The 12,026-nt window shown below is 41.3% G+C and overlaps 1 protein-coding gene across 1 annotated transcript in view; it reads right to left on the bottom strand.

Moving 5' to 3' along the window:
* Positions 1-12,026, bottom strand: part of mitfb (melanocyte inducing transcription factor b) — a 48,160-nt gene that overhangs the window by 20,078 nt on the left and 16,056 nt on the right. Inside the window, exon 2 of the mRNA XM_019868602.1 lies at positions 3,584-3,815. Within this exon, the coding sequence (XP_019724161.1) occupies positions 3,584-3,815 (232 nt within the window). The remainder of the gene's footprint in view (positions 1-3,583; positions 3,816-12,026) is intronic.

Genomic DNA, 12,026 nt, shown 5'->3' with positions numbered 1-12,026 from the left:
GTGGGTGTGCAGGCGGGAGACAGAGAGAGAGAGAAAGAGAGAGAGAGGTGAGGAAAGAGAGAGAGAGAGAGAGAGAGAGAGAGAGAGAGAGAGAGCTAAAAAATGAAGATCCTTTGAATAAGTCCCCTTTCAACAGGCTGCTCTGCCTTTCTGGTGAGTTTTGGTTCAGTTGACACTTCTTTTGAAAACTATGCTATTTTAGGTGCAAGCAATGTAAATCAGGAAGCGTTGGAGGCTCATGTGGTACACGCACAAAGAAGAAAGCTCACTTTAAATCTATGCATGCAGTTTTCACTCTGCCAAGCATTGATGTCAAGATTTTATTTTAAAAGTTAAAAACTATGAAGAGGTTTAGCTCACTGTCTAGCTCAGACTAAACCCGTACACACTTAGTGTACGGGCAGTGCACAGGTATTTAGACCTAAATATCCGGAAGAAAACCCTGAACATGAATCATATTCAGACCCACTATAGCAGTTTGACTTTCTTTTTATCAGTCATTCGAGCTTTAATGAGCCACTTGATTTCACATATGGCTGTTGTGATTTGGGCATGACTGTACCACCGGTCTGGTGTTTCCTTGTACCCTCTGCAATGTGCACCGGAACCCTTACGCGTGAAACACTGCTGTCGAGTACAGAAGTCGGAATGAGCCATCTATTACATACCTATGCTAACCTCGTTGTCAAGTTATAGTTACAGTAAATATTTGGATGAAAAACACTTTCAGGCCATAAGTATAAAACAATCAAATGAGACACAGTACAGTGAGAACTGATCCTTTTTGTGCCGCATGACCACAAATTGTACACAGTTACGCATACTAGTTCATTGCACGTTGCTGTTTGGCACCGCCGTAAACTGAAGACTCCTTGTACAGTATTTTTTAAATTGTATTTATTTATTTTACTAGCTTTACAACCCAGAAGTTGAGAATCGCTGCTTTATGTATGGCTTTCATTAAGATATAATGCTGCATTATAACTTCCCCTCAAAATTTGAGCTTGTTTTTTGCTTTTCTTTTGTCTTCTTCTTTGCAATGTATTTCTTTTACACCCTTTTAGTGTTTGAGTTTTATCGTAAATTCTGTGAATTATCTTGCTGTAAAGTGAAATGCAAGTAAACCTACCATGAAGTAAAATCAAGATACATTATTTTTAAAATTGTAGTTTCAGGTTTTAGTAGGGTGCCGTGTTAAATTACCAACATCATTTTGAATCTGTTATCTGAAGGTCAAGTTATTGTTGTTGCTTTACACTTCAGTGCAGTTCTCTCGAGTTTTAGGTCATTGCCAATGTTAGTGTGAAATGTTTGTCTAATTTGTGAGGCATATGGATCACGAGTTACTGACTTTATAATCCAAGAGAACATGTACAGGAATTTCTTCTTTTTGAGATTCCGTAAATCCCCAGGGGTAACAAAAATTTGAAATCATATTTAACCCTTTTAGGAAGTTATCCCAAACACATTTCAAAGAGGCATTTTTTTTTCTCTTAAATATGCAGTGGAATGAAAGCGGCATGGGCTAATTACAAGCATTCTTCACTGAATTAGTGTTCAGTGTGTGGCAAGGCTGTGCTCTCCTTTGTCTTGATCCCTAAACTGATCCCTTGTTATACCCCCGGAGTTCAGAGGTCACTTGGTTAATTAAGGGTCCAATCAGTCTTTAGATAAACTCATCTGAGCTTAATGTTTGCACTTTTTGAGGTCCAGCAGCTCTGCCTGGTACCCCTGATCTTTGCGCGCACTCCACTAATCTAACCACAGACAGGGGGAGTAGGTTAACCCAGCTCAACAGCGCCAAGCTGGAACGGCCTTTTCATTTGACAACTTCAGTCAGCGAAGAATGTCTGTAAGCTCTTGCCAAACCAGAAAAATAACTCCAATGCGGCGTATTGTACGCAAGGCGAGGGTTTGAGGAGGGGCCGGCCGAAAGCTCGCAAAGCGCTGCAGATTAGGTTGATGCTGCGTGAGAGGACCAGTGTTTGTGGCCCTTATACTGTATTTGAGCGCCATGCCTGGCCCATGCCACACACATCCAAGGGTGATGAAAGTTTGGCTGAGCAAGCAACCATGAAATCTCTCAATGTGCTGTGCATGGATTTAGTTCAACAAAGATTACTCACTAGCTGCCAGAGTATGGACCCTTTACAACACAATGTGAGATTTGTTGAGATTTCAACACAACTTTGATTTGTCTTCTAATCAGTACAACTGCCAGAGTATGGACCCTTTACAACACAATGTGAGATTATACAACTTTGATTTGTCTTCTAATCAGTACAACTTGAATCACTGTGTTCTTTGCTTTGAATTACAGTGTGTCCCTCGCGGCAGTCTAATGACTTCTGAACGCAATTCTTACTATGTCCGTGGAACCACAATGCATCACGATAGCACTTGATATTAGGAGCTATTATGATCTCAACAATGGTCACGATAGTTATTTTTTATGAATCTTGCATGCCAACTGGTGCACCATGAAAGAAAAAGAAAAGTACAAAACGAATCGAGACTGTTAAATATTGCAATAAAATCGATATTGCGATATTCAACACCCATAACATATGTTCTTCCAATAGCGTGCAGCCCAAATGCATTCTGTGCTGCCATCGTTAAGAATCCAAAGTTTCTCAGCATATACAGTCAGTTTTTTTCCCAACATTGTGACATAAATGCTTATCAGCGTGATTGGGAGAATTTTTAGCTTATTTTTTTTCCCAAGGCGTTTCAATTATATGGTCCGGTCCCGATCATCCGCAAGGAACGGGGGTCAACTGTACAGTCAACAAACAAGTTGTTTCAATAGATTGGTCCATCTTCTGCTCGTTTCAGTGATTGGCTAACATTTTTTTTCCAACTCTCTGATCGATGATCGGCTCCAAAATCCTGATATTGTAAAGGCTAGTTATATGCATTTCTATCCTGACAAACTGCAGGAAACAACAATTCTTAGAACAGAAATAACTATTCCAACAGCATCTTTGAACAAACAAACAAAATGTAAAGTTTCAATGTTGAAAAAAACCCACCACCAGCACCCACACAATGTTGAATAGAACAACAACACACTGCTACCAATATTTTCAGGACAACAGGGAAAAAAAAATGAAACTTACCAGAGACCGGTGTAAAAATGCACCCTCAAATGCTACGGCTTGGACTTGTACAGAAAAACCTTAAGAGTCTCCTGGCCCTCGCACTGCCAGGGAATCAAAGCTATGAAAAGATGTGAATGTAGCTGAGCAAATAGGATTAAAGATGGCTAAATCCAAACGGCTGGAAGCACAGCATGCATTAAAGAGGAATTCTCTCAGGAAAGATAATCCCCATATACACATTCGAACACACTTCACTCACCCCTGATTTTTTTTTCTTTTTTACACACACTCATAGTAATTCCGTGATTTCCCGACTGTCCACACACCACAGTCAATACAGTCTATAAATACACTGCTCAGACTGCATGAATGACACACGCTGATTCCAGAGATGGAAATATTATAGCGGAATGACCACACTTTGCGTCATATTCTCGTCTTTCTGCTTCAGCATCAAGCAGCAGAACCAGAGAGGGTCTTACCTTCAGGACTTCCATGGGCACCTGTGCAGCGGCCGGTGCAGGGACGGTGACATTGATGGCAGGGGTCTGTGCAGCTGTGGTTTGTGGGTACTGGGAGTCCTGCTGCCTGCGCTGCTCCCGCCGCTCCTGCTGCTGAAGCTGCTCGCGCATCAGCTGTTGACGTAGCAGGATGCGCGAGGTTGTGGCCGAGGAGCTGAGAGGAGGCTTGGAAGAGCTGCGTTGCTCCGACGGGCTGCGGTGAAGAGGAGAACGATGCCAAGGTGATTGAGGGAGGACAGACATAAACTTAAAAGTGAAATGAGAGGGCAGAGAGAGGTCAGGTGTAGAGAGAGAGGTCAAGCAAGATGATGGTGAGAGATTAGCTGCGTTGATTCACTAGCGTGTCTCCCTCAACACACCCCTGTGGGATTTAGTTGCTCGGTGTGGGGCCACTCTCCGATTGCCAAACACGGCACTTTTTTTGTGCTGGACCGTTCTCTCATTTCCACTTACATTCTGCAGTGGCTTGATAGCACACAACCGCTCCCAACACATACCTGCAGCACTGCCTGACTCACTGCTATTTGCTACTCGTCACGTCCCGTCCGCACAGGGTGGAGCGTTTGCCTTCGTAGGAGCAAGGAGAGTAGTCAATAGCAGCAGTGAGGGCCAAAAATGATTGAGGGCACACTGACAAATTTAAGGAGAATTACTTCATCACGAATGGATTTTGTGGGCCAATTTATAGAAGTAAAGTGCCACCACAGATAAACAAACAGTACCATTACTCAGGTTGTCCTTTCACCTTTTTTTTTGTTGTACATTGATCAATTATTTTTCCTAAATCAGTGTTGATATGTCTCTGCTGTACAGTTAAATGCTTATGGGGATCTATTGGAGAAATAAATTGATGATGTACTGTAATTGCTTCTAGATAAATATTTGGGTCTTCGAGTGAATAGCCAATTAAATATTTTGTTAGTTGCCTATTGATCAAAATGTGCCCGCAACCATTCCATTGTGAATCTTAGTAAAATGTGTAATGCCATTTTTTGGATTCATTTACATAGGATCACTTTATACCATCTGACTTGCCCATTTTCAAGGGTACACTGTCTAAAATACGATGTGAAAGTGCCACCGGGATGGATTCACACACTGCCTCCATGACTGAAAACACAATCAATACTTTTAATGGCACTTGTTTTTGTGTTGTTTTTTCCTTTACATTGTGGGCTCCCATTTCTGCAAATACAAGTGACTCATTTACGTGAGACAGGAGATCGCGCCTTAAAAAAAGGTTAATTTCAGTGAGGCTGAGGAAACTGAATGAAAATCGTGTTGTAATTCTGAATCCTTTAACGAAAACTCTTTACAGACATTTTATTTTATCTGGGAACAAATTTACTTTCACGTTAATAATTATTATGTTCGTGATGATACATAAATGTAACAAACATTTGTTTCATTCTAACTAATAATTTCCTTTACTGATTGCCTGGAAAAATAAAATCAATGTAAACTTTCCTTTCATTTTAAGCAACCAAATATGGTTCCTTGCCCTATCGAGGAATACGTCTATTGTGCTAACACTCGAATAAACATTTCCAATGAGACCATTTTTTAATCTAATCTATTTTTGAATAAACACATGCATCAAAAATGGACACATGCATTTGCAAATATTTACTGAGAACACAATACTCATCAATATTTACCCTTTTACATGACTGAACGACAGAAGGAGGTAATGCTTTCATTGCTCGAGTTTTGATCCATTTGTTTGTGTTTATGATCACACAAGAACAACTGACCCAATTCCCGCGCTACTTCATGAAGAAGTACAGGGTGACCCAAAAAGATGCGTACCCATATTTTATTCGATAAAAAATCCATTTTTTAACGAATGTCTTTTCTGTTGCAGGAACTGAAAACTGCCATCACAGCAAAAATAAGAGCCATCCCGAAAGAGGAGTGTGTAAAAGTGATTGACAACTTTGTCAGACGAGTACAGGTTTGCTTGCAATGGAATGGTGGACATTTGGAACACATCTTGGGAAAGCCATAAATTGACTAAAAATTGACAGAAATAGCTGAAACTCTGGTGAATGGTCTTCCATACACTGAATAATGTGTGGTTGTAATTTGAAATAAATAGCTTTTTAATCAAAGTCACAATTGAAATTTTCATGGGTACGCATCTTTTTGGGTCACCCTGTATGACATGGACCAGGGAAGAAACCCCATCAATAGTTGTAATTGGGAAAACTCATATTATTCTCTTTATTCATTCATTTTTTGATCCGCTTTATCCTCACAAGGGTCGCGGGGGGTCCTGGAGCCTATCCCAGCCGTCTTCGGGCAGTAGGCGGGGGACACCCCGAGCCAGTTGCCAGCCAATCGCAGGGCACACAGAGACAAACAACCATCCGCGCTCACACTCACACCTAGGGACAATTTCGAGTGTTCAATCAGCCTGCCATGCATGTTTTTGGAATGTGGGAGGAAACCAGAGTACCCGGAGAAAACCCACGCAGGCCCGGGGAGAACATGCAAACTCCACACAGGGAGGCCGGAGCTGAGATTGAACCCGGTACCTCTGCACTGTGAGGTCAATGCGCTAACCACTGTCCACTCGGCCGCCCCATTATTCTCTTTATTTATATTGAATTCTTATCATCATTATTATTACGATCATTATCATTATTATCTTCACAGGTTGCCACTCTTTTCTTGAAATTATTTTGCACGACTTTTTGATATGCAACATTACGAGTCAATTTATCACAACATACACTCATGAATTCCACTCCCAAGCTATGAAGAAGTGTTAATTTCTACAATTGTATCTCCTATTTTGTACAAATACCATACCAAATTAGCAATAATAAAAATAATAATAATAATTAACGGTTCTCACAGACACAAATTGATCCTCATCGCTGACCCCAAAAGATGCCGTGCAGAGAACGACTCGTTCGCAAATGTCACAACACTAATAAAAGTTCTCACTTACTTGAATGTTGACGTATAAATTACTTTCGCCGTTAAGTACATCAAGAAGATGGAACACAGCTGATTGACTAACGACCTGCTGATGGGCTGGAGAGAGGCCGAAGGCCATTCTAGCAGCCATGTCTCTGACACAGCCAGGTGTCAAAATATGAAATATTGTGTGCAACCTGGTCCAGTAAGATTACCTGGTTGCTGTGGCTCGACTGAAACCAGAAATGTATTTCATCTCAGAGAGCGCAGCAAGAAGTGACAGCAGGCCCTCTATAGCTCTCTGTCACTCAACAGAGGAGAAAAACCTCACACTGGATATACAGTGCTATAGCAACCGTCGCCAGTTTTGCCGCTTCATTGAAGAAATCCTTAGTTGGGTCTGAAAAGTCGGCAAACCTAGCAACAAAAGTCATATGGAAGCACTGGGCAGCAGAACTGTTCGAAGGGAAAATGCAATTTGATTGGTTGGCAGCATCATATGGAGCACTCTGCTGGCTAGAAGTAGACATGAAGCAAAAAAGCGCTGCAGTCTCAATGTTGCCCAATGAAGGCAGCTGAAAACGTGCATACATGTCTGTTTAACCCATTTGAGTTCACAGAGAGAAGCAGAGAGAGAGGGAAATCCTTTTCCAGCACAATTGAAGCTTTTCCAGGGCATTTTACTTGGCTCTCATTTCCCATGTGTTTTATATGACTGGAACATTGGTCAATCAGCTTTCTGGGTTTGCAGGATGCATGAGAATGCTCTTCTTCTTCTTCTTCTTCTTCTTCTTCTTATTATTATTATTATTATTATTGTTATTATTATCATCAGCTGAACGATTTTGGGTTTCTCTGCATTCCACAATTACACCTGCTACATTTCAGCATGACATCAGCCACTGGAGATCGATCACAAGCTGCTGTTTGAGCTCTTTTAAAAACAAAGTAATGCTGATCCTGACTTCTGTTAGATGCCACTCGAACCTGATAAAATGAGGAGAATAAAGCTGAATCTGAAAGCCAAAACAGCTTTGAGCTAAATTCAGCAGCGCACTCAAAACGTTTTTGCATAACAGAAAGAGGAACAAGAGGGGCTGTTTCAGTTTTCCCACTCTCTTCAAACCGAGACGGCTACTCGTCAGACAGAGTCGGGCGCTCCTAAAATAGAGGGACTCTGCTGAAGCAGAAGTTGTCGGGATGAAGCCTTCATCGAGTGAGTGATCCTTTTGATAAAACTCAGCAAAACGTCTGGCCAATCCAGCTGTGCAGTAATCGGACTAATTAGCAGGCAGAGTCAAACACAGCTTCGCTCTGCCGTGCATTCATTGGGTGTTGGGCCCTCAGCGTACGATAATTCCCCTTCTTCTCTCCCAGCAATGAATATAATCTCATTGTCTGAAGACACACCTACTGGAGCATGGACAATAGCAAAAATACAAACTATAGACTGCAAAGAAACCAGATTTTCCGTGCCATTATCAACGCCGACTTGCCTCAACTGTGTCGTCATTTACCACTTATTTATCATTTAATCAAATATAATGGTGATAGTAAAAAAAAAGTTTACATGCCTCTCTTCAAATGCCACTTTTATTTGAATATTAATCAGTTATTCATTAATTGATTTTCTGAAATGTTTATAGACCAACATAAATAATTTCAAAACTTTTTCCACAACAAATTTGACCTACAACCTGAAAGGGGAGTAAAGGAAGCGATTTTTTTCAAAAATTTTCACCCTTTCTGAACCGTGAAGGAGGTATCAGATTTAACCTGTCTCCTATTTACAATAACTTGTTGACCACCAAGGGACATAGACATGCTGATCAGGCTAACTGAAAGTAGCTATTCAGCCCTAGCCCAAACAATAGGCCTAATCAAGACCCAACGATAGGGAATTTAGAAATCAATGGGCCTCTTCACCATAGGGGCGTGACTAACCATCCCCACCCAGTCCTCAAATAGGCCACGCTCAGCTTTTTAGCGCAGAGCAATTTTCCGGAGTCTTCACGGAGACTTCAGGGTTGTCTACCGCTGACGAAGCTTCTGTGAGAGAAGGGAAACGTCCTTTTTTGTTTTTTGTTTTTTACCCACAGGTACAGATGATGACTGACAGAACCCTTTCTATGATGGAACTTTCCTGTACGACTGAGAGCCTCCACAAGCAACCTACAACCTGAACAAATAAAATATGTATGATTTTTGTTTTATGGAACCATGCCTGTGGATAATGTGGGAAACAATGACTTCTCAGTTACAGAGATCGTAACGGGCATAAGCGAGCGTGCCCGCGTAATCTTGCGTTTACGCGCTGGTTCTAACTTGTGCAACACACGTGCTTACTGAGACAGACATGCTCACATTGGCCGGTGAAAATGCTGGTCCTGCTCTGTGAACGCTGTAACATAATCCATTTCTGGTTTCCGTTCCTGTTTAACTGGAGGTGTAGGATTATTTATGATTAAGTGTATATTTTTTCTCTCCGGGCATTTATTAAATTACCTGCTAATTTTCAGTTCAAAGCTGGATATGGTCTGCTTTAACGCGTTTCCAGACAGACTTCTGTTTAAAGTGTATTCATTCACCCAAGGAGTTAATTCCAGTGTTTCACGTTATCTTGTTAATCCTTCGGTTAGCAGTTAGCATGGCTTCTCTGTCTTCTGTTAATTCACTCACTAGTAACTAGCGGAAGCTTGTTGCTAGCGAGCTTGTGAGGTACAAGTAGAATCCATGCATGGGTGAGGTAAGGGCCTTGCAACACATTGACGTGCATGCCTGCAGCCCAGCAAAACCTTTGGGATAGTCTCCGCAGAAAAACTAGAAAATCAGTGTCATTTTGATATTCAATGTATTTTCATGAGGTGCAAAATGCAAATTTTGAATCGTAAACTGCATATTTCAAGCTTTGAACACCAAATAAAGTTAAAATGTTCCACTGCACTTTCCCTGTCATTTTTTAAATTATTATTTATCTATAGCAGGCTTTGTTTTAACACTGACTCATACACTGTACTATTCATAATTTCTTTCGTCTTGCCTAAGACCCGAGATTCAAAATATGGACAACATTTACAAATGCTATTTACACCCAAGTGAAAAAGCACTTGCTATCTGATGAGGAGTCATCATGGGATATGTCAAAGAGTGTTCATCCCCTGTAACAGTGAAAAGACAAGCAGAATGGCATCGTTAGGCCTATTTTAGGAGATCTGAAGCTTCTCTGAAATGTTCTCAAGCCCTCCCCGAAAGTGTTCTTATTCCCAAAAACCCATTCAGCGACCTCGATTTCAGTGGTAGGAGCCAGAGCGTCTGGAATCCACACTCTGGCTAGCGCACAGGGCCAACTGAAAGCACTTTAAGTTTAAGAATGTGAAGGACGTGCACGAAGGGCTCCCAGTTTCATGAGAACTTCTGAAACAACAAATTTACTCAAATTACCTTTTATGATATTATGTCATTATTAATGATTAATGATATTTATTTGAAGATCAGCAGCCTCCCTGTGTGGAGTTTGCATGTTCTCCCCGGGCCCGCGTGGGTTTTCTCCGGGTACTCTGGTTTCCTCCCACATTCCAAAAACATGCATGGCAGGCTGATTGAACACTCTAAATTGTCCCTAAGTGTGAGTGTGAGCGTGGATGGTTGGTTGTCTGTGTGTGCCCTGCGATTGGCTGGCAACCGGTTCAGGGTGTCCCCCGCCTACTGCCCAAAGACGACTGGGATAGGCTCCAGCACCCCTCGCGACCCTTGTGAAGATAAGCGGATTGGAAAATGGATGGATGGATGGATAATTGAAGATCATGTTCATAATTTCTCACAATAACTAGGAAACAGATACTGTTCATATCAATATGCAGCAATATTTTTTTCCTCCCTCTATTCTTGTGAAAACTCTGCGCCCACCATGGCTTGTGCTTCAAGATGTGACGACAGAAATGTCTTGGAAAAGCCTACTAGAACATTTGAACTTTATTTGGGGTTAATCAGAGGGACTTTTAATGGTGGCAAGTGTGGACTGACTCACATACCCTGTTTAAATGGGATTAGTTACCGGTAATTATGAAGACAGCCACAGCTATAAGAGCGTGTGCACACTTGTGCAACCACATTGTTGCAGTTGTGTCACTTTTCCAGAAGGGGACACATCTTCCCCAAATGTCTGATGGCCAGCACGCCCCAGTCTCATTAATGGTGGAAAACGTTTCAAAACTGTTTGTCTTGATCTCATTTTCTTACATCGCAAAACCGTGGCATTTGAACAGGGGTGTCTAGCTCTTACATAGCCAACCAATTTGTATCACGTATACTGTATATTGTAATTTAAAAGAAGTAAAATTCTTCATGTGGCACTGAAAGTACAGATGAAAACCAATAACTTTATGGTAGTATTGTATTCGTGTGTGTGTGTGCGCGTGTGCGTGTGTGTGTGTGTGTGTGTGTGTGTGTGTGTGTGTTAAAAAAAAAAAAACAAACTGCTAACCAAACCATGAAATTCTTTACCGTTCGGCTTTTGAAGCATGGACTACGTTGCAGAGAAAAAGGCAAGTCTAACTTATTGACCGATAATTTAAAAATTCATGAGCCATAAATAATGTTGCCAGTATGCTTAGGGCCGCTTCATTATGAAAAAAGTATTCATCACAAATATTTTGGGAGTAACTGAAATCGCAATTATTCAATCAATCATTTATTTTTGTGTCAAATTTGAAGGTTTCCAGAAGTCTGCAGTCAAGCCACAAAAGGCCTCCTGCTGATTTTTTGCTTGTCTGTTTTTTGATAAATAGTTGCTGGAAGAGTTAGAAAAGTCACTAATTATACCAACAAAGACGCTAAGTTGGCAACACTGAGTCGCCACTCTTTTGTTGAACGCTCCAACTCTGCCACTGGGTGTCATGGAAACAAAAGCAGTACTCTACATTTGCATGAGACAGAACATACAACTTCAACCAGAGTCTGAATGGACTTTAAGTGTGCTGTATTCCTTTATCTCTTGTATATTTCAACTGAACAAGCTATTTTTATGACAACTGAAAAAAAAAAACCTCGGAGAATACTTGAGATGTGTTGTGAAGAGCAGCATTGGATTTTGGCACTACAAATGAGCTCAGGATTAGACTGCCCTGTGATGTTATGGGTAAAATAACATAAGAACTCCATTTCCCAGGAGGCCACAGTAGTTTGTAGTTGAGAGTGCAAGCTTGAAGTAAAGAGTCCACTAGTTCGACCCAACACGCCTTGTCTCCTTTGTGATATATTACGAGAGACAACACATGCCCAGTCATAATTAAGGCGAAATACAAGAAAATCCATCTATTTTCTCTATCGTCTATCGTCAGTGTTTTTCAACCTGTGTCTCGACACTGGTGTGCCGCGAGACATTGTCAGGCGTGTCGCGGTAAAATACTCAATTTGTATGCCTGTGCGCGCTTTCGCCCAGAAAGTAATCATGTAGTACCCTCCCATACCGCTAGGGAGC

This window comes from Hippocampus comes, unplaced genomic scaffold (assembly GCF_001891065.2).
Source record: "Hippocampus comes isolate QL1 unplaced genomic scaffold, H_comes_QL1_v1.1 scaffold41, whole genome shotgun sequence".
Lineage (NCBI taxonomy): Eukaryota > Metazoa > Chordata > Actinopteri > Syngnathiformes > Syngnathidae > Hippocampus > Hippocampus comes.
This window is presented reverse-complemented; position numbering and strand designations above follow the sequence as displayed.